Below are 24345 nucleotides of genomic sequence, written 5' to 3' on the forward strand. Positions count from 1 at the left end.
TCTTTTTTAATGAAAGTATAATGGAAATTAGACTCATCCACTGATTACACGTATGGAGATACAGTAACAAAACTGGTTTCTTTTTAGCTTTCACGAATAGCTAAAAACAGACCGCATCGTTCACTACTGTATGTCAGAGGTCACAGTCACTAGCTCTGTGGTCAGTACCTCGGCACTAGAGCACTGGACATTTCGGGAAAGGGAATTGGAGCAGAACTGTTCGGGATTCAAGGCAGGAAGGTGTGTCATGAACTCTGGTAGCGGTGTACTGTATACAGAGCAATGCCAAGGCCTGTGACCATATTCATGAACAGAAAACAGAGAGCAGCTAAAAACCTTCAAAGGCTGCCCCACACCTCTCTACCTCTACTACATGGCTAGGGAAAATATTCTGAGTGGGTTGATCTACGGTGGCCAATATGTTAAAAGGCAATAGCTTTTAAAATGGAACATTATAACCTCAACAGCTTCACTTGGAAGGGCAGCACAAGAAGCACATTGCAGGCACAGTGCTTAGTGCTGTTGTGGCTCCTGTGCCAGAGTCTTGGGTTTAATTCTGGCCTGGAGCACCTCTTCATATGGTGCTTGCTCGCTCTCCCTGTCTTCATGCTGGAATTTCTTCTTCTCCGAGTGTTCCGTTTTTTGCCACCTCCCAAAGGCATGCGGATTAGCTTTGAGTGCCCATGTAGGGACCCTGAGAGAGGGGTTGGAAAGCTGTTACCTTGTATGAGCACTACCAGTTACATCCTACTGCGACTGAAAAAGAAGTAAATGAGCATTTGCGTGCCATAAGGTCATTCACTTGGCCATCCTGCAGCCATATCACCCTGCAACTCACCACTGGCAGCAGGTGTGAGCCTGGTCAGTACCCGCAGGGGAGACCTCCTGGGAAAAACTGAGGTTGCTGCTGGAAGAGGTGTTAGTGGGGCCAGTAGGGGGTGCTCACCCTGCGGTCTGTGTTGGTCCTTATGCCCCAGTATAGTGACAGGGACACTATACTATAAAAAGGCACCATCCAAAAACCAAGGTCCTGACTCTCTGTGGTCATGAAAAATCCCAGGGCGTTTCTCAAAAAGAGTAGGTATGTCATCCAAGTGTTCTGGCCAAATTTCCCCCTGGACCAAATTTTCCAGAGTTCAGGTGGGTATCTGCGTCAGCATGCGTAGGCTGCAAAGCAACAAGTAATAGTTTTCGTCCATGCTGAAAAGAGAAGAAAAGAAAACACAATGTTTTGGCCGTGGAGCCTTCTCACACTCGAAGAAGGCTCCATGGCCGAAACGTTGTGTTTTCTTTCTTCTCTTTTCAACATGGAATAAACTTATTACTTGATCCTTTGTTGCTTATCTCCTACAGAGTGTGTCTCTGGTCACCACACTGGGGCTTTGCTTAGGAGAGTTGTGCTCTGGAGTAAAGAGCACCATTTACTGGTCTTCCTCAGGGGGTCTTCGATCTCCAATACCAATGGCGAGACCCATCTGTTAGGTTCTACAAATGATTCGATTATTGTGCTATAAAAATGAGGGAGATTATGATTATTTCAGAAAGGTACTATATATCACTGGATTTTAAAAGTCTCAGGCTTAATACAACCTACAACACCTGCAGTGAGCCCGGCATTCCAATGAAATTGTGCTGGCCTCTGCACGTGTCTGTGGCATTCGCTTTGAGGATCATAGCCCCTGGCAATTAATGCATGTTGATGAACTGCAACTGTAACCAGCTGATTCAAATGTTAGCAATGCATAATAACATTTCACAATAGTTTTCTACATGTCTTGAGAACAAATGAATAATAAAGAATAAAGTTCGTAAATGTATCCTGTGTTCCAACTAGTTCAGAACTAGTTCAATCTTTTCTGTCAGATGCCAGTTTCTGCAGGAGTTTAACTCCAGAGATGAAAACTGATAGTACCTGCATGACCCATTCATTTCTATACCCCTATACCTGGATCTTGGGTACTATCTGCCAAGAAACAAGCAAAATATCTACAGTACAGGAACTTAGCAGGTGCAGTGACAATAATAAATAGACCAACAATTCATAAAAACACAAAATGCAAAACCCTAAGATCTCCAGAGCGATTAAAGAAACCTATCTTTGCATAAGATATTTCCACTCCTGTGTTTTTCTGCACATGAAACAGTTAGCTCAGTTTCCACTGGCACATGGAGGATTGCCATCAAAGTCAATATTGTACACAAGCATTTTCTATAAAGTAAAGCATTCATACCAACATGGGCACAATTTAAATGACACATTTAAATGTCCTTTTGCCCTAAGAAGGAATTTTCAGTGGAGTAAATCATATGACAAATTATGCACTAAGGTATTGGCATCTTAGCCCATTGCAAAATAATGGTAATGTGTGAGAACAATTTTATTATGTTGATTGCAGTTCTTGAGATCCTGATTATGTTAATTTTTATGTCACCCTTTGATATTTTTACATTTAAATTGATTAAAGCAGCAGCTTCAATGTGTAATTACCTAGGTAGAATTACACAAGTGAAAGTCTCAAATGGTATAAATATAAGGTAACACCCTTGTGCTGCTTGATCCACAGAAAGTGAGCATTAGGTAACAGGGTCGTTGATGGACTTTAAATGTCTGTATAATTATCTACAGTGTCTGAGCCATTTTTAAATAGTACCCAAGGCTTATGATATCTTGTAACAGACTGTATCTGCTCTAATCATAAATTCTTTTTTTTAAGTCTGCTTTCAACCAAGGGCATTCCTTAAAGTAGTTATTTGAGTAAATGAGTCCGTTCTAAAAAATAAACATCATAAACATCATTCAATGAAAAGGCTCATATTGTTATATTTTACCTGGTTATTAAAAATCAAGCAACAATTGTTCGATTTCCATACTTTGGGGCCAAGATTGTTTTTAATGTATATAGGATGACCTGTAATTCAATGAGAGAAACCTACTTTCACAAGGTAGCTGAGCTTCAAAACAATCTCTTCTTTCATTGTATTTTCAAAAACATAACACTACAGTATGTACACTTCATACACTACAGTGTGCAACATACACTACAGTATATCCAATAAAGCAGTGGGCTTCCTCCATAAGCAGCAAAATGAATTCAACAGAGCACCGAGGAACAGATTCCTTTTCACCATCTATTAACAAAGCTCATGTTAATGTCTTCATTGTAACACCGTAAATCTCTTGTAACCTAAAATGAAACCTGCAGTGTTTCTAAAGCAGTTGACCAATGCCAGCCATATATCTATAATTTCTATTTTTTTTCACTTTAAAGAAACCTACTGTATCTATTCCATGAAGGTTTTTCCATGCACATGTTTGAAAATAAAAAGTTAACTTCTTTGAATTTACAATTTTGACAATTTAACAATGGCCCTGCATTTGTGCTTCTTTTTAACCTTTTTCACTTAAGATGAAGTGTTTACTACGACCTCATGCTCCAGAATGTGAATACTGCACTAGTGAAATGATATCCTGTGTTTATACGGTTATGAATCTTCTGTACTATGTGGATAATATGTAACTGCAAGTCTGTGAAAACAGAAATAAGGTGTAGTGAAGAATTACATATATTTTGGCATTGCGATAACATCACAGTACTCTGAGACTAGAAGAATGTCATGTTACTGATGTGCAAAAAATGTGTAAGTGGTAGAGTAACCCAGACACAAATATATACAGTATAAAGATATAGAATATAAATATTTTAATTCACGTGCAGCTGCTTACAGAAGGATGAAACCTTTGGGATTATCAAAACAATTTTTTTCACCTTTGGAAAATGGTGTATTGCTTTATGGCTCGAAAAATATTTGCTCATGATTTCTTTAGCTCTTTCACAAGATATGATCTTAGGTTATTAGGTTGATTTTTCAGCTTCTCCTCTTTTTGCTGACACTTAATGTTCCTGATATCCATCTCTGCCTTTTCTTATCCTACAATTCAGAATCTGTCATCACTGGAATCCAAAACATAGGGAAAATTGCCAAAGGAAATGTTAGATTCCCACTCTGAACCGTATGGAAGCAGGTCATTACTGGAGTAAACCAGCTCCTTAGAGTTCATACAGTAACTCAGCATGAGTGAGGTTGAGTGTTAGGATACTTACTATTAATGCAAATAACAGTCTGAATTATTTCAGTAAAGAAAAACCCTACAGTACAATGGACTTGTGATGTTGTTATGATAAAATACTTTATATTTTATGTTTTTAAAATACAAAAAAAATCTCAGAAACATTTAGGCATGCTCTGTGCATAAGAGATGCACTTATTGTCCTTAAATTCTCCGATCCTTTCAGGGTATGTAATAAATCAAAAGGCCAGTCCCAGTGCCAAAATCAAATTGGCAAAAGGTCATTAGTTTAAGAAAAGGAAGAGAGAAGAAAAAATATGAAAGTAGGTGTAGAAAGCAAACTGCTTTGACTGGTGCCCCATACAGAAGGAAAAACATACATTCTAACCTCTGACGCACCGGGAAACAGTCCGTGATGTGTGAAGGGAAGCGGCATCCCCTCTTTGGAAAACCACTTTGTTACATTCATAATCATTTTACGGACCTTTTGCTGTTTTTGTTTATCTTTATTTTTTCTTAGAAAAGTTGACAGCCATGTTCGTTATCAGTTTTATTTGGACTGTGTGGTGCAGCATGTTTCTCCACTTGCTGCTTAAATTGCACTTTTGGGGATGAAAAAAGTATTTGAATTGAACACCTTCAAAAGAATGGCTTCTAATTCTATTTGCATAGCACCAATCACGGCGCCAACAGGCTCTCTCTCATAACACAGTTTGGTGTCTCATATCCCTTCACTGAAACTACTGGGTAGGATTAAAGCACACATTTGTTATCAGACAATACCCTTGCAGAAATGCATCACTCCACAACTGAAGAAGGCTCAGCAGCTGAAACAGATGTTGTTTTTCTTTCTACTTTTTTAGCACGGAATTCATGTTTACTTGTTCCTTTTACATTGCTGTAAAACAATAAAAAAGGATAAAACCAAATTTTGAAGGGAAAATGCAATGGACGTGAGAATTTTAATTGCTTATGTTAAAGCAGGAATTTTTCTTTAACTCTCTACCATTCAGTTACACCACTCCCTGATTCCCAACAAAAATGAGAACAGTTATTTATAATAAAAAATATTCCTTATACGGAAATTGCATGGCAAAATAAATGACATAAATGTTTAAATAAACATGTTTTTTAATCAGCAATTATACAGTAAAAAGAAGACAATCAGTGGGAAGTGCTTGTTCTTTTCTGAAAAGCAGCAGAAAACTAATTAGTCACATCTAATTTAACCAACGAAGGAATCCAAAAATCAGAGAACAGAAAGTCTTTTTTTGATACACACATATTTAACTATTAAAATTACAGATAATCTTCAAAGCAACACAGGATAAATAGACGTGTGAATAAACTGCCACTCTATTGGCAATATGTGTTTTTATCATCATTTTTTCATTAAAGAAAACCATCTGACGTACTGTATTTGGTTAATTCCTCACTCTTGTTGCAGGTCCTGCCTGCTATTCTAAAATCCACTTCCCCTCACTACATTTACAGTATGGCAGTCTTACAGTATGGCCACCAAGACACATTGCAGTTCTGAACCCCTTTAAGTAGAAAGTCAACAGGTGATGACTTGCGCACACTGGCAAAGCAGAGAGGAAGCGAAGCTTCAGCAGCAGTGACTCACCTGTAGGAGCTCCCAGCGAGTGTTGAGATCTTCCACCCTGCTGAGGTTGAATTGAGAAAGCTGGACATCTGGGGGGCCGAAGAGCGAGGCCAGGTCATTCACCTGTGTGACATTCTCTTTGATGGGCGCCACCTCTGCTCGAAATGCCTGAAGAAACACAAAACAGCTTGCTTACTGATTTAAGCGACGACATAAATGAGTCTATTCAGCTCACCTGGCTTGTTTGGTTGCTTGAAGCTCATTGATTCAAAGACCTCATTCAGCCAGCTTTGTTTTTTGACAGAAGCCAGGGTATCAGTTTCAACAGCACATTAAAAAATACTTTCTATAGCTTTTTATTTCAACATGGCATAGATCATGTGTTCTATACCCTCACAACGCTTTGAGCAAAAAGTTCCACCTGCACTCAGTTTTACATTTACTGTACTGTATGTCCCTGTGGTTTCCACTTGTATTCCCTCCCTGGTTAGTGTTTGACTGGGGTGACTTTGTCACTGACTTTAAGTATTTTGAATCATTGAATCAGGTCACTTCCTTGCCTTTACACCTGGGAATGTATCTGGTTGCTCTTCTCTGGAATGATTCCAAAGCACCGCTATCGATAGCTGGCCGAGATGATTCAGTGTCCTCAAATACTGTCTAATTCAACAAAGAATCTGGGCAGACAGATTATGCTGAAGCAGCAGTAGTCCTAATAGATGGACGTGTGGAAGGATTTCTTTACATTTTTGTTTGATTTGTCAAACACATGTGTTACTTGTTTGAAAAAGATAAGATTAGCTCAGTTCTGTTGCCTGCAATGGTTCATCTGAAATGCATCTTATTAAATACTTTCTAGATCCGTATGAGCCCATATTAATCATGCACAGATTCAGTAATTCATTGGCTTGATGTGCATGCAAATTTACATTTACCAAGTGCTTTTGATCGAACCTATTTTACTGAGCTAAATTAATTTAACTGCACATTTGAGCGTGACTAACCTAATCAGTTATTAGGCTAAGGTGATTCACTTATCACTTCTTCTTTTGCTCTAAAGGCATCCAGGTGTTGCCACTTGCTACTATTTCTATCGTACTACTCTGAATTATTTCTATTGTTGTTTCATGGGATATCTTGACAGGACTGTCAAGTCAGAAGAGAATTTCCATTGTAAACGTCGTACTGTGCGATCTCTTGATGACGCCAAAAAATCTTAATGACAGCAAACAAGTGTGAAAACTACCCAGCATGAACCCAAGGAAAGATGCTGTTGAAAATACCAAACACCGTAGCCCTATGCCGGCTTTGCTGTGATGTTCATAAAGCATATCTGCAGTCTCATCTGTGGCACAATATCTGGTTTCTGAAGTTGTGTGCAACCTACTGTGACAGTTGCATCTGTTCCCTCTCCAGCAGTTTGGAGGAGCTTTTTGTTCCAAGTCTGGCCTGTTTTCTTTCACTGTGGCTAAGCTACTAACACTACTGGTTTCAAATTGCAGAGCAGGGCATGCAAAGGCCTGTATTCTCATCGAGAATTTTAGACCTAATTTAAAACCGTTGCTTATCTTATTTACATATCCACTAAACAAAGGCATCGAAGGAAAAAAAAAACAATATAAGGCAGTAATAATATCTAATCAAACAGGGCTATCACAGTCACATCCTTGAAACGTTTAGAGGCATAGATGGCATGCAGCAATAGTGATGGCACAGCCACAATTGCAGAGTAGTGCAGTGGTATTTATTATGAGGGACAGTGAAAAATACAAACTAACCAAGGGAAAAACACAAAACTATAGTACAATAATATATACATTGATTTAAAAAAATAGATTGTTATAGGCAGCTCCTACTCTATACTACTACAAACTTCCTCCTATCTCTCCTCTCACATCTCCCTTTCCTACGTTAAACTCCTCCCCCTAGAATATTCCACTATAAAGCAAAAAATAATTCTACAAAATAATAATCAGAATTCTGATATACACCTTTCCCCAATGACTACACAATTAAGCATTGAACATATTATTAACAAAAAATAAAATGCCATTACACTTTTTACGTACATAAATATTTTTAGGAAAATACTACCGTCTTTTAATGGTATCTTCTTACAAATTGATCCACGCATGCGCAACCCTGGAACAGGCGCTACTAAGCCGGCCCCTGTAGTTAATAGTTCAGGTGGGCAGCTGCGTTAGCATGCGTAGGCTGGAAAGGAACAAGTAATAGGTTTATTCCATGCTGAAAAAAAGAAGAGAGAAAACAGAACGTTTCGGCCGTGGAGCCTTCTTCAGGTGTGTCATGGCAAAAAACGTTGTGTTTTCTCTCTTCTTTTTTTCAGCATGGAATGAACCTATTACTTGTTCCCCTGTAGTTAATGTTTAACTTTGACCATACGCGAACAACGTGTGTATGTGTGTGAGAGCGAGCCAGCCAGCTATCCCCGGAATTACAGACTAAGTACAGTTTGTTTACGTTTGAAACCAGAGTTATTGCCCTTTGTTTGGATAGTGAAATGTTTGCGTATGTGTCTGTGTACATGTGAATACTTCACGAGTGCCAGGTGACTTGCAAACGGAGTCTCCACTCTCAAGGGATTAGGGATTACATTCATACATGACTGAAACGCTGAGTTAAAAAAAATAATAATCATATCTGAAAGCTGTGTGACAAGCTCAAGAACAGATCTTATCATAGACTGAGCACAAATTTTTGTTTATCCTGGTAGCGTTTTAGTTAAATCTGTAACAGACATTAACATATTGAGTGATTTTAAGGATCATCAAAAAAAGCTGGAAAGCGTGAAATTATTATTTTCTCTTTAATAGTAAGTTCACGTTTGTTTGTCATTCCAGCCATATACAAGTATACAGTGGAATGAAATGTCATTCCTCCTGGTCCTTAAATACTGCACAGCTTGTAGGGAACTAGCAAAATGTCACGCTACGTATTATAGGTTCCATTTTTGGTACACTGAGAATACCAAAAAAAGGTTAATTTGTTTCAAGTGGCTAACTTGTCCTGTCTAATTCACAGCACAGTATGTTTACCATTAGTTACGTATTTCAATTTTGGAGCACAAAGTAATGAAATGTCTTCTGCTATGGGCAAAGTTAAGCTCTTCTATAAACACAATGGTTTTACGTCTGCTGTGTCCTTTAATATCTAGCAGCTGTGGCTTACAGTGTTCAGGGTCCTTTAATCTTGAGCAGCTATTGCTTATATTTTAAATGCCAGTGCCTTTCACAGTACAGCATACAGTGTTGTGAAGGACCATGGGTGCAGGTTCATGCCCATATTCTGGACTAGTGACAATTGTAACTGTAAAGAAAATATGTAATATGCAGTTCCTGTTGCCCACTCCCACTATGTGTGGTCATACCTTCCTAGTGCGATCTTTTTCTATGAGGTCTGATATGAAGTATGAGTCCATGAGTTGTTATTCTCATTAATAAACCACACTGCTAGCCAAAGTGTTTCAGGGGTTTATAGCACTGGCACTGCATCTCACTGCTGTGGGGTGTTAAGTCTGTCATACTGTTACATATTTCTTGCTCAGAGGAGTGTACAAAAACTCTGTTGGAGAAGTACAGTAGCATTTCTGCCTTTTCAAGAATCTAGATACTCCAAGTGACACTGCTTGATTGTACCTGTTGTGCTACTTATGCTGGGCTGATGAGGCAGATGAATGGGAAAACCTACAAATGTCCTGGATTCTCCTGCCTGAGACAGCTAATTATGCAGTGTCATAGTTTATTAGATTTCAGAGCCTTTGGATATGGATCACAAAGTGTGTGATAATTATTAAGGAAAAGTTTATGAAAGATTAATGCTACTGTAAATGCCATGTATTTAAAAAATCCTTGAGAAATTCCTACGAATGGCTTTGTCATTTGAAAAACAAATTTACATTTTCTTAACATATTTTTGGCCATATTGGAAAAAGACAATGTTATTGTTATACATGATCGACATTACTTTCTATAGCTGTGATGATTCAAGATCCAAATAGTCTAACATACAGTGTCAATAAATCTTGCATTGAGCAATTAAGAAACTAACAGAAAACCAACAAAACAACAAAGCTGAAGCTATACGAAAATACACACACACAGCAAAGCAAAACAAACCAACGAAGCCAAAACAATAACCAGAAGCGACGCGATAACCAAAACCAAACGGGAACGAAGTCAAACGAAAGGCCTCTCCTTGCTGAAAACCTCCATGTTATATGCTGGATAAGATGTGTTCTGATTGGCTGAGGGTTAATTGATGATGACGTCATACTGAAAGTGTGGTGTAATGGTGGACCAATGGGGAAGGGAGAACAATCAAGGGTCAGCAGTGTGGACATAACAGAAAAAAACACACACAGAACACACACTGGGACGTAACAGTCATGTGCAAGAAGTTTGCTACTTATGACTTCCAACATCTGCAATCAACAGGGAACAATGTTCTTGTTTTCATGTAATGGAACCATTGTGTCAGCTTAGATTTCCTTAGTGTGTATACATTTTATTTTGCATCTCATTGGCATACCAAGAAAGAGATCATTATTTCTTGACAAATGTGTGAGGCTTTGCCATTTTATAGCACTGTGACCATTCAGCTGGTGTTATCTTTTGCTAGCCAGGTGTGACACAGGAGGGGGAGGTCAGTCCAGGAACAGGAGCTATGAAGCTCACTGGATGACTTTGTGCCCCTTGCTGACCAGAAGAAACAGCATGCCCTCAGTGCGAACTTGATGACATCACAATAGTCAGGGATGCGAGGGGCCAGAAGTCGGAATGGCTTTCAGGAGTTATTCCCTAAGGGTGTAGAGAAAAAAGCAATAACTTGTGCAGGGAGTTTCGCATCAAATTCAATTCACAGGCAGTGCTTACTCAGGGGGCAGAGAGGGGCCAGATTAGAAACTCAAAACATGATTACTTCCATTCCTTTTACTCTTCCTATTAAAATGCAAACATCTGCAAATCAAGAACTATAAACCTCCAAAGGCATTAGGAAAGGAAGCCAGGCTGTTATCAGTGCAGACCATGTAAAAATTAATATAAGGGAATCCTGAAAGCTGTTGTAATAGGCTGTAAATTACACAGAATTGAATTTGTCTAGAATCAGCATGCTCAGTATTCTGTTCTGTAAAAAGAAAACACGACTTAGGAATATGGAAAGAGTCGAGAATAAATAACAGTCAAATTAGATCTAAACAGTGGCTACAGAATTAGTGAACTATGAAAATAAGCTTTGCTCTGTGCATAAGAGGTTGTTCCACTTAACAACTTCCTTGGCTTTTAGATGAGAACAATTGCATCTATCTTGGGTATCTCATTGAAAGCTGTTAATTGCTAAATAGATCTTAAGCTGATCCAATTCATGCTTTGCTAGCAGAAAACAAGCAATTCTGTAATTGTGGAATCATTACTAAGGATATTAGTGTAGGTTTTAAAACATAAACACATTTTGCGTAGCAATATTATATCTTGCTTGACGTTGGATGCAGTTAAAACATTTGATTGCAGTTTCTTATTTGTATGTCATATTGCATCTCAAACAGTAATCTATTTAAGGTTATTATTATCTAAAATTACAAAATATTTCTAGAGTTATGCAATTATTTCTATGACAATGTTAAATGACAATTTTGAAAACTGATTTTTAATTTTTGTTTGCAGTATTCCACATATTTTGTGACAAAGGTCTGATACAGACAGTACAGTATACCTTTCATTTCACCTAGCAGTGTTCCAAATTTGGAGCCAGATGCATATGAGTTCAAGACCCCAGACGTCCTGGAGGAGTTTGTGCAGTACCTTTATATCATACTTCCATACATTTTTAAAGAACCAAATACCTCAACTGAATGCTAGTTCTCCTCAGAGACTCATTGAATCCTGCAGCCCAAGCACAAGAGATACTGTACAGATTCCCTTACTCCCCAGAATGTATATGTTACTGCAAAAACACTATTACTGATTGTGTCTGATCAATGTTTTTTAAATACTGTAAGAAATAAAAATGATACAAAGCCTCCAATTACCTGGTCTAATGGGACTCAACAGAACTGATTGTGAGAGGCTCAGGAGTTTGCAAGAGGAGCCATCAAGGGAAAATAGCAGAGCAGCCCAAACCTTGCTGTTTCCATGCCAGTACAGTTTCAGGTTCTGAGAACACTACTCATCATTTCACCCAGAAACAGGATGAATGTGGGAAAAAAAGAGCAGCTAGTTTACAAAGATTGTTTACGGTTACAAAGTCTAAGCATAAAAAAATCTGCAAATATGCAGATTAAAATTCAAGGGCCCATTTTAGATATTCAGAAATAGAATGTCTGAAGAAAACTTTAATTCTGCCTCATTCTGATAATTTAAATATAGAAGTTGAATTTGTGGGTTTCGCATAATACAATAGATATTCTTATGGGTGGTTCACAGAAATGTCTAATTATTGCCCTTTACAAAAGCAAGATGCAATAACACAGGAGTAATTTGCATAGTTAAAATAAGGTGCCCTCACAGCTCATAATTAATGTGATTAGATAACTGCCTCAAATGAGATGCCAGGAGTTCATAAATTCAGATATTTGGAATTTCCCAAACTAAATTGTGGGGTTTTCTCTGAGGTTAACCCTGTATTTAAGTATGTATATACTGTATATATAGCAGTAGAGCTTGGAATTCCAGGGAGGAGGGAGAGAGCCTTATCTGATCTTTGATTTTTCAATGATGAGCAGAAACCCATATGTAACCAAGTATCTGGACTTTGAAATGACTCATACTCATACTCATACTCAAACTAAAGTGACTAAATGCTTCCTATACATCAATCTATTTCCTTTTAAAATCTGATGGGCAAAGTTTATATACTGTAGGTACAGTTTGGACCAAATGTGTTCTCCAAAAGTTGCACTGGGCTAGAGTGCAGACCATGTTATGGAGAATTATTTATTTTATGAAACCAATCTGACTTTCTTAGACAAAGGTTTCTATCCACTTCTTACGTTAACTCGCTCATTGATAGTAATCTAGTATGGAAAGCTGAATGTTGAATATGTTAGTCTCTCGTACTCTGTTGTGTGCTTTGTATTTTGTCCAAAAACGGCCCCTGTTTATTTCTCAACTACCAAACCATTCACAAAAAATTAAAGAAACTGCATGACCTTCTTCAGTAATCCTGGATCTAAGATGTATTTTATTATTTAACTTTCAGAATATGCTTGTATTCAAGCTGGTGTCAGGGCCAACTACGTATATTTAACCTCTTTTATCTGCTAATATCCACCGATCTGTAACGATATTGATTACTGTCTTTGCTTTTAGACAACATAATTCCAAATGGCATTTCTCACGATGACCTTAGGCCCACTTTGCCAGTCTTGGCACAGCTGCACCACATGGAGTTCTAATGAGAGGAAAACAGCTGTCTAAAGTTCCTTGCCTTGACAGGAAATGTACAAGGCATAAGTCTCTTAAGACATTGAGAACTGGGTCACAGCAATTAGATGTGCATAATTCCTATAATATAGACAGAGATACATTGAGTTGGTTTCAAATCATGTGTTTCACTAAAAAGAAAACCACCGCACGTTATATGGTCTGCTATCACACGCAGCAGTCTGTAATAACATGTGCCCTGCACACCCAGTGTAATGGGCTGAGGAGATGCAGACAGTTGTTTAATTACTGGAGTAGATCCACAAAGCTGGAGCGGAAAGCATTATTCTTTTATTGAGCTACATGATCCATGAAACCTCCTTTACAATAGCTTGGGCTGATATGAACCAGGGCAACAAGAATAATGAGAAAAGGTTTCCAATGCTTACACCTATATGATTCAAAGAAATTATGCCCAATTATACTATATGATACTCCAGCAGTGAAAGTAAAATCTGTGGCTTTTTAGTTATTTTTTTTACACAAGTCCCTTGTCTGCCTTTTAATATGTACAATATGTAAAACTATTTTTTATTAATTTTTAATGTACGAAATAGAAATCTAGAAAGCCCACTGAGAGTTTCAAAGATCTGCAGAATCTGAGATAAAATATTAGTTTTAAATTCAACTTTAGATGTCAGGACAATACATACAGAGAACATGGTACAGTAAATGGTGCATTGCTGTGCTTTGTAGTAGAAGCAAATAGTTAATATTACTACAAAAACTATTAGAAATACCACAACTGACCTAATACAGTATAATTAAATTTTATGGATGTATAAGACCAGTACCATGAGCCTGTGTAGGAGGTGAGGTATACAGTATGTAACAGAAGAAAGGTCTTAAATAGACAACGGAGAGATTGTCATTTTTGCGACAGAATGCAATACTGCAATATTCGTAATGAGTCTGTTTATTTAAATGTAGGATTTCCCTTTATTATCAAAGAATCTTAGGGGATCATTAGCATGTTAATAAAGACTATTGTGTCTCTGCTTTTCTTCAGTTCATGGAGCGGACTAACTGCATGGTACTAGAGGTGATGTTTGTTTATGCACAGCTCTTTAGTTCCTGCCACAGCATCTCGGTGGGGTTGATGTCTGGGCTTTGACTTGGCCATCTCTGGGCGTGTAGCTAAGTCGGCCATGTAATTTTGAGAATTCTGGAAGCAATTTTCATTTCAGTTCTGTACAGATTTCATTTCTGCTGCTGTCAAGACAAGGGGAGGATTTATCAAGTCTTTCAACTCGAGTTTGTTGGCCCTCAAGCTACAGAATGATTATTTCTCTGCTTCAGATCATGAAATGAGGGATTATCTCAACAGAAAGAAACAACTTTAAATCTTTGTCAGGAACTGGACAGATAGACAAAGAACAAAAGGTTGTGGAACTGCAGTTAGAAAAGTGTCCTGCAATTCTGTGTTATTTCATCATTACAGTGATGTGTGAGTTCTGGGATGAGCATATTGTCAATGTTTCTATAAGATTTGACATTTGTGTTGCTTTCACTGATAGTGTATGCCGCACCAGTCTACTGATATACTATTAATGTAGCGATGAGCTGCATTTGCATTTATTTCACAATGCTGCCTGCAGCTGCAACACGTGAATATCACTGTGATTACCTTTCATAACAGATTTCACATTTTATGCTTTTTGAAAGCATTTTGCTGACTTTTTTTGACATGTACAACACGTTTTATTTCCAGGTTTATATTGCTGTAGTTGCAGAAATGATCCCTGAGCTCTGTGAATGAACTGAACAAACTCCTCCTTGTTCACCTTCAGAACTGGCTCTTACTGTGTATGGTGTTGAAAGACTTCCTGATAAAGGACAGCCTTATGTTAAATAGTTTTTATTTATTTTTTTAAACATATTTTCATGACACTGAAAAAAATATACTATGTATGCCATTTTAGAATTTTGTATTTGTTTTGACAGTTATTGGTACTGTTTTAACACAAAGACTTGTAAGAGTATGGAAGGAGCTACCAAGTCATATTGCTGAAGCAGATACCCTGGCTTCTTTCAAGAAACGGTTGGAAGAAGTCCGTGGATGACTAAACTCTTGCAACCATCATGCTGTACCACTGCGTTAGTGTAGTGGTGTAGTCGCTGTCACTGAAAGGCTAAGGATACCAGTCATCCTGGTTTCTCACTCCCCCCCCCCCCCCGAAGAACACCCGAAGAAGGCTCAACAACCAAAATGTTGTTTCTTTTCTTCTCTTTTCAGCAGGGAATAAACCTTTACTTACTCCTACGCATGCTGACGCACCTACCTACAGTACTTAAACTGAACTAAACTGATCTGAACCAGTGGGCAGCTAAATACTGTACTTGTGTTTCTGCATACACCTTTGTTTTACTTGTGTAAGCCTTACACACGATACTGTATGAATGCATCTGCGGCTTTCAATATGCTCCTGACAAGAATGGAGCTTTGATGTTAATATTCACATTTTACAGATCATGAGAAGATGGCCAGCTGGTGACCATCTCAGCACTGATAGTACCAAATGTTTTATTTCTCCTTTACAGATCCATGCATCGTTTTCTGTTTTATCCCATTAAATTGATCCAGGTTTGCAGGGGAGCCAGAGCCTAATCCCAGCAAGCGACAGGCAAAAGGCGGGATATACCCTGGACAGGATGCCAGTCCGTCACAGGGAAGACACACAGACACAACCACAGACACTTGGGGTCAGATTTCTCAGAATACCATTAAGCTACCAGTATGTTTTTGGGCTTTGGGAGGAAACTGGAACACAAGGGAAAACCATGTAAACATAGGCAGAACACACAATTCGAACAGCACACAGTTAAAACTCCAGGTCTGGAACTGAACCCAGGCCCAGAAATGCAAGGAAGCAATGCTACCAACCACAGCACCTTGCTGCCCTGAGAGTATTATTATCCTTTACAGATGCCTCGGATAATTTGTTTTTTCCATAAGCTCCTCTCCAAGAATATTAAGTTCTTGAGTGGAGAATTTCAGCTTTTTTCCCCGTTCTGTCACAATCTGAATTTCAGAAGCTGTTGCCACAGAACACTTTGTCATCTGCTCTGCTGTCTGCCTTGGCACTTTAATTATTTGTTGTTTATTGGTTGCTTTGGCACCGGTATTTTTTGTCATTTTTAACATACCAGTAAGATATAACCGTCATGTTATTTATTGCAACAATGGTTATGGTTTCAGCAATGTTTTATATAACACTTAAAACATGTGTGAATATATAGTTGAGGTCACTCCCTTAAAGGAGTCACTCGAGACCCATTCCACTATGTATTGGAAATATGTTTCAAACCCCAAGGAACCCCATAAGTAGGAAAAACAGAATGTAATCTAATGTATAAAAAGAAGAATGACCCTGGTATATTAAAATGTGGCAGTCATTCTTGGAACTTGATAAACCCATCCTTACTGCATGGGTCTTTAAGAACATTAAAATGTCGTTATGAAAAAACTAACTGAAACTAACTTCCTGACTGCAGAGAGCTGTTATGTCAAAGAAATGTTAGTGCCATTTTTTCTTATAGCAAATGCATTTTTCTGTTGCCCTACAAATAGTTATAGTGTTAATAACTATGGCAGTGATAGGGCCATTATGTAGAAAACGAATTCATATTTTTAAATGCCTGCACATCAAGTCTCTTCCAGTCTCATGGGATTCACTAATTTTCCTCAAGGTCTCTCCAAGGCACAGCGCACCCCGGATTTAACTACGTTGTGATGGATCGTAATTGAAAAGCCCCAGAGTACATCAGAAAATTAGGGACATCCAGGCACTCGTCCAATTTGGCACTCTGTAGCATAGCAGCATATTGAACTTGATTTGGGACTGCAAGCCATTCCACAAGGGATTTCTAACGAAAGGCTCATTTTTAGGCCAATAGCCAGCTGGGGGTGGTAGTGGAATCAAAGTACAAATAAAATTAACCTGAAGATGCCGATTCATTTTGTCTATAGCGAGTGTGTACGAAATCTGGAGTAAGTGACCATACTTCGATATTTCTCTTTAGCTCTCTTAGTAATTTGAGAGTATTGTTTGAATCAATGCTTTCAAGAGAGGGCTGTATAATGACCATGTATTGGATCAGATTGAAAGGATGGAGGGTTAAAGACCCCACTTGTATCTGTATTAAAAGGCATCAGTGCAACCTTCGTCCAGTTAATTTTACGTCTTGAGATGTCAATAAATTCTTCTACGGCTGTTAATAGTCATACTGTAGCATGCTGCACATTTGCAACATAAAATAGCATGTCATTTGCATATAAAGATACAGCATGCCTTGATTTAAATTTAATGGGAAGTACGATTGATTTCTGTCTAAAGCTCTGCACAATGGGTTTTAAGTGAAAGAGTAAGTACCACAGATGCTCGGTTTCCAAATATCAAAGGTTTGGAGTATAAGGAACCAGTTGAGACCATAGCAGAATGACTGGCATGCATTGTGCAAATTATATTAATAAGCTTTTTATCTCAGTCAAAATCTCTCTAATAATAGCAGGCAAAAAAGTGTAAAAGTATAAGGGTTATAGCCCCAGTGTTCTGGGTAAGTTCCAATTCGGGCTTGCTCAAGCCTGCCTCGTAAAGTTTTTCCCCAAATTCAATCGGTGAAGCAATTTCTCAGCCTGGGCTGCTGTGTAGTAGGGCTACAGATGCATAACGGCTGCTGAGTTTCACCCTGTGGATACTGCACTTCAGTGGGAATACAGGCATGTACTAAACACAGCCATTTATTTTTTACGGGTTCTATTGTTTCCAGAGCCTAGGAGAGACGGGTGCCTTTGTTACACATCGCCATGCATGCCATTGGTAGGTTTCAAGTTTTCTCCCAATACCCCTGTGCAGGTCTGTTTATCAATCCGTGTTTGGTTAAATAAGTATAAAAGTGAAACAGGTCCAGTGTTAATTCATAGCCTGTTAGACAGTCTCTCTGATATGACTTTCGTTCCTTGTTGTAAGGCTAGGAACAGCTATGTGGTTTTATTCTGGCTCCCTTCAACAGTGTAGGCCTTAGTGAAAGCCAGTATTACATGTGCACATGGCTCCGTCTGCTGATGAAGAAATCCTAAGCCAGTCGTGTGTTACAGCAGCCCTGGAGAGGAGAAGCACATTAGACCTGTTCTGCACACTTGCCAGAGAGAAGATTTATGCTCGTGCCAGCGCAGAACTTCATGAATTATCTGCAGCACAATGTAATGCTCCCTGCAGCACAATGCCCGACAACACTCTTCACGAAGCAGAAAATAACACACAGGCATGACAGCATTCCTCCTTCTCTGGAATCGCACAGAATGTACTCGGTGTGGTAACATTATTATCTGTTTTTGTCTGATAGACTTCCTTCAGCTTACACCTATTTATCACAGAGGGATTAGCTGACAAAACCCACAAATAAATATTGCCACCTTCTCCAAGAGTTCCAAAGACGTTAATCCTCCTTTCGTGACATAATAACAGAAATTATTGTCACTGACACGTGTCCATGATCAAGACAATGTAGCTTTCTCTGTATTCCAGTCTACATTTTGGAAATAAAGAAACAGATTCAGTACAGTTTGTGACCACATGAAATAAGAAAAAACTAATTTACATGTAAAAAGTGGATTGAACGTCCTCCGCTCAACTGCTCAAGATAATATGGAAGCATTTATAGAAAATTATTTTCCTTCAGTTCACACTTCACTTCTCTTTTCTTCACCTTTTCCTTCACAGTCATGTTTATGCTTTGATTGTATGGGCTGTCTTTATGGAATATAGCTCCTCTCAGCACAGTCCAACATGCAGTATCTCTGTTGAGCAGTGTCCTGACAACTCGAAACTCTCCCAGGGAATGCCAAAGACTGTACATATGACAGATAAATACTCTTCTGTGAGCAGAAAATATTTTTGTGGCCACTAGCATATATAAATTATATATGAGGTATATTAAAATATTCTAGTACACACATGATTTATTCAAAACTACATTCTATTATGCCTTTTTGCTTTCTGGCTTTATATTGTAAAAGAAAGGGCAGTTTTTCTTAATCTGTACTGTGTAAAACCTGCATACAGTATAACACTGCTTTTCAAGTCGGTATTTTTCAGTATTACATACAGTACTGCTTGTTTTATAAAAGTCGGATATTCTTCCTCAGGAAGAAATACTGACATTAGCTTTCAATAGAGTATACAACAGAAAAGAAAATGCAATAATAACAGCAATACAAAAAGTTCATCATGAGAAGCAATATTTTGATTTTGAAAATCTTATCAGCTATAAATACGCATTAAATACAAACTGGCAAACAACTTGTAAAAAACATGTTTTCTTTAATAAGTACCTCCAAATTTGGAGAAAATATGTGTATAGTCATATCTACACTCGCACGATATTAATTAACACCATACGAATTCGGTCATAGAGAACGTCAAAGCAGCCAAGAACACTTGTGACAGCAGTAAAATATGTATATATCTATTTTGACAAAATAGCAATGAATTATGTTCCTATGTGGGGGGGGGGGGGGATATGACTTTTAAGGTTTTCTAGGAGAGGTACCACACAACAGGGATGAGTGAAGAGACCTATTTCCTCTTAAATGTCTCCATATCGTTTCTCCTTATTTAACCGAATGTAATTAAACTCACTCAGCGCAAAAGGCGGTGTTGCAGCTCAAAAAGAGCCTCAGCAAAGATTCTCCTCTTCTGACATTTTTTCATCCAGCCTCAAGGAATAATTTCAGAGCTGCATGCTCGTTTTCGAATGGCTTAAAGTACACTGAGCAGACTCTAAGACAAGGTACAACGGGACGAAATGGAGCGCGTGACGACTAAGCCTCTGTGAGAGGAAGAAGACGCGTGAAAGCCCAGAAAACGACGGACAGCTTGCCCTGGGGCTGGTGCGCCGCGGCCATGCAGTCCCTTACCTTGACTTTCTCAATGTGGTCCTGCAGGGAGTCGATGAGCAGGTCACCCACGGGCTGCCAGGACTGCCTGACCATCTCCGCCTGGCGCAGCTTGAGCTCCAGTTCATCCGCCGCCTCCTGCAGCTCCAGCAGCCGCCCCAGGGCCCCGTCCAGCCTGCGCTGCCAGTCCGCCGCCCGGCCCCGCAGGCCCTCCCAGCCCGCGCGCACGTCCTCCGACTCCTTCCTCAGCACGCGGCTGATGTTCTGGGCTCGCTCCTCCGGACTCACCTCTGGAGAGACCGACAGTTACACCCCTGACACTTCTAATCCATGCGCCGTGAGAAAAGCTCTAGGCAGACTGCCCTCAGAACCAAGGCTGTGCATCCTTGTCCATAGCCTTAACACAGAACGAGTAAAGTTCAATTAATATGTGGCCTTGTCAGTCAAGAGACAGCTCAGGAAAACAGGACAGAGTGAAGAAGAAGGCAAACTAGCTTGAATCCTAGGCCTGGAAGTTCTGCAGTGTGGAATGCACTTAATTTGTTCAGGTTTTTATTTTAAATACTCTGAACATGCCTCATAATGTAGTCTAGATTGAGACCAAACTTGTGTTTTGTTATGATGTTGTCTGTAAGTCCACACAGGACTGAAGATCATTGTGAGGTCTGTAAGGATCTGTAAGGGTAATGAAGTGCTCTGCTCAGGACAGGTCTGAGGAATAGAGCAGCGCTTCTTGTGCAGTGAATCTAACAGGCTTTAGGATTTTACAGCTTGTTCCACATGGTTAAAAAAAGGCCCAAACTTTTTAAGCCGTTGTGTCAGCACTTTTATGCTATCCCACAGAGAATGCTTGGTCTGATATCACGGCAACAATTTTTGTTTGCATTTCTGTTCTGGGAGCATTCAAACATATCCCTACCAGGGGTGTTGTGGCACGACCTGCTCTTTTTTTTTATTTTATTGTTCTGCAATTACCTCTCTGCTCTTGCTGAAGCCTTGCTAGCCCTTCAGCTGGCTGTTCGGCTAGAAAAACCCGCACTGCATCCAGGGCATTGGAGACTACCAGGTCCTTGGCTTTCAGCTCCCTCCTGAAAGCCTGCAATAAGGCACACAGTCCAAATTGACATTTGGAAAAAAAATTGAAAAGTTAGTTTTGTGTGGATGGAATTCTATAAAAATATATGATCTTGAACTTCAGTAAGGAAAAACCACCGTCAGACTTTTCCAAGGCAGCTCTGTGTGAGGAGACAGGGGCTTTGCAGCATTGGCCCTCCATACCAATGTGGAACGCCCACGTTTTTCTAACCTTCCTTCAGGCCCGTCACTTTGCTCACATTGTTAGTGTCGGGCCGGGGAGGTCTACGTCACTGGCAGATGTCGTTTGCACACAGAACATTGTGGGAAGTGGCTGTGAGAGCTAACCACTGCCGTATAAAAACATTCCTAGTCATCACTTGAGTCGAGCTGAAGGAAGGGGAATGCTGTGAAGAAGCATATCGATGCCGCACTGTAACACTTTGACAGGGAGAGAAAGGGTTTCCATGACGTTCTATTCTGTTCCAGCGCACACTTCTTGGCAGTCATCTTTGAGAAGTCCTTTCAGACTGGGGTTACTAATGAGAGAGCAAAATGCACTAGCCACATGGAACAAAACTAAATTACAAAGCGTGCATAAAAGAAACTGTGTTGGAAATTAAGTAACAGTAGAATGCAAACACTATAAACTATAGCTTTAAATGAAATGACACGTCTTTCACCTCCCTAATATTCTACTAGAATAATGCAATTATGCAATTAAAAAGCAGACCTGTAGAGAAACTCTATTTCCATATTGCTAATAAATTCCAACTGGACTATATGCAGAAACTAGTCTTGTAATTATACTATAAATAGCAAAGTATGTTCTTTCAATGTGCAGGTGTTCCTTTTGTAAAATCTGCATGGCAGACAAAACCACCGCAGGTGCATTCCTACAGTATATCAATGTTTCAGGCATTATTTATAGTGGAATAATAATGTCATCATTAAAACTGGTAAATGACAACAATATTGAACAGTTTTAAATGATACAATTTAAACATATCAGTTCCCCTTTTTAGACAACTAATAATTTAGCATATAATCAGAAATACAATTTCTGGAGGTATAACACAACAGTTACTTGGGAGGACAGCACACTTCCAATTGCAGGGGATTGTCTAAGATGCTTTTACCATCTGTAAAGCAGACATGTTCAAAATGATACTTGTCCTGTGTATACAAGCTTTGATGTTCAAGGTGTTTTAATGACTCTTATATTCGCTGGTCTCTGAAACATTACATACAAATGGATGCATAGCAGGGTGCAGTGAAATTTGGCAATCTAAAAAATAATCAATAAAAACTAAAAAAAGTACATGAAAAATATTTATGAGGAATTTGGAGTGCTACGTGCAAACAAGATTTTCTTAACGGTCATTCTCTTATATTCCCTTTGTCTGAGATGCTTTGCCAACAGCTCATGGGAGGGCAGAGGAAAGCTGTCATACTGTACACCCTCACATTTTAAATGTGACGCGTCCTTGTTTCACAGAGAGCTGAAGTCACCAGCTTCTTTGATGTTTTTCAGAACATCATTACTCATCTGTGTCAAATCAAAAAAAGGCATTTGGATTTCCCTGACCATAGGACTTGTGTGGTGATTTTTCTGATGAAAAAGTTAATCTTTTCTTCTTGTTGAATGCTTCGTTTAAAGGGCTGTCTCTCGAGCCAAACAATCATAGAATTATTTCAGTGTCATGATATTCTCTATACTGTACTGCACACTGTACACTGAGTGAACGCAAGCAACACTTTCTTTGCCAGATTAACATTCGACAGAGTTACAGTAAAATAAGAATAGCATCACTGCCTGGGTGACAGCAAGGGGGCAACATGTACTTTCATCTCTACTTTTCAGGCTAACAATCATACCACCATTTATCATCAGCAACATATTTGTTAACACTCACTATTCTAGCTTATAATAGCCTGTAAAGTAAAAATAGTCTGAATAAATGCCCCATAGATTAGTCGGTAAATGGTGAATAATCAACTGATAAGGCACCTGAAAGCTGGGAGTGAAGCAGAAGTTTGAAGTTTGTGTTAGACAGTAGATAAGTTTCATACTAAATAACCAGCTTATTTCAGATACAGAGACTGTACTCAGCCATTCATTTGATTTTTACCTATTAATATCATCCTGCAAGTCATACAGTAACTGGCAATCCACTGGAGCTCAGCAGGTGTGAGCCTGGTCAGTACCTGGAGGTGAGACCTCCTGGGAAAAACTAAGGCTGCTGCTGGTAGAGGTGTTAGTGGGGCCAGCAGGGGGCGCTCACCCTGCGGTCTGTGTGGGTCCTAATTCCCCAGTATAGCGAGAGGGACACTATACTGTAAAAAGACACCGTCCTTCAATTGAGACTTAAGCTGGTGATACAGTAGCTGGTGTGTGGGGAGTGTACTGACGCACTCATCCAGGTGGGGCCGCACACTGGTGGTGGTGGAGGGGATCCCCATTACCTGTAAAGCACTATGAGTGGAGTGTCCAGAAAAGTGCTATATAAGTGTAAGGAATTATTAATTATTATTATTAATAATGAAGTAATGGAACACTTACAAGAGATATAATCACTAAAGAAACTATATTGTCTTTTTCTTGAAGACTTTTCTTTTTTAAGTATTTAACCACCACATCTGCTCCATAATAGATATTATGTTGTTATTCAGATATCCACTGCATCAGGGATGTATAAGCTCTAATCTGATTTACACAAAGACTGACTCTTCCCAGGACAAACTATCGTGACAAGCACTGCCACAAACTAAGAATGCCTCGAGCCAAAGCTGCTTACCCGGTGAGTGTCCAGCTGCTTCTGCACGGTGGGAACATCGCCCCCTATGGGCTTCTGTCGCGCCAGCTCGTCATTCTTTAGTTGGAGCCAAGCCAGAAGCTCCTGTAGAGAGAGGTGGAGCCTCTTCCATTGCTCACTGCTCGCCTCAAGGTGGGATCTGCAGGAAGCACAGAACAAACCTCTCAGAACCCGCAGATACAGGGAGAAAGTGGAGAAAGCAAAGCACGAGCTGATCATGACAATGGCACCTGCGTTCAAGGGCACCCAATCAAACTAAATCCAGGGCAATAAATACAGAGGATCAAGGTCCTCCAAAAGCTTCCCGTCTGCCACCACTCTTGGAATTCTCCAAGCTGAACCTGGGACAACATGCAGTTTCTCTGCTGCACCAGCAGGATGATTTGCATACTGGCTTTCGCCCTGAGTGATGTCTCATAATCTACAGTATGTTTCATCAATGA

General features: G+C 39.3%; 1 protein-coding gene across 9 annotated transcripts in view; it reads right to left on the bottom strand.

The window, feature by feature from the left end:
* Positions 1-24345, bottom strand: part of dmd (dystrophin) — a 721300-nt gene that overhangs the window by 119835 nt on the left and 577120 nt on the right. For 8 of the 9 annotated variants that reach the window (XM_088914984.1, XM_088914986.1, XM_088914981.1 and 5 more), the window contains 4 exons: positions 23885-24041; positions 20988-21108; positions 20034-20302; positions 5697-5843 (listed from right to left, as the gene is read on the bottom strand). In XM_088914984.1, coding sequence (XP_088771110.1) covers positions 5697-5843; positions 20034-20302; positions 20988-21108; positions 23885-24041 — 694 coding nt within the window. Of the gene's footprint in view, positions 1-5198; positions 5258-5696; positions 5844-20033; positions 20303-20987; positions 21109-23884; positions 24042-24345 lie in introns of those variants that run through there. The other variant, XM_088914987.1, reaches the window with a different exon arrangement.

Source organism: Atractosteus spatula, chromosome 4 (assembly GCF_055471065.1).
Source record: "Atractosteus spatula isolate fAtrSpa1 chromosome 4, fAtrSpa1.hap1, whole genome shotgun sequence".
In the NCBI taxonomy this organism is placed as follows: domain Eukaryota; kingdom Metazoa; phylum Chordata; class Actinopteri; order Semionotiformes; family Lepisosteidae; genus Atractosteus; species Atractosteus spatula.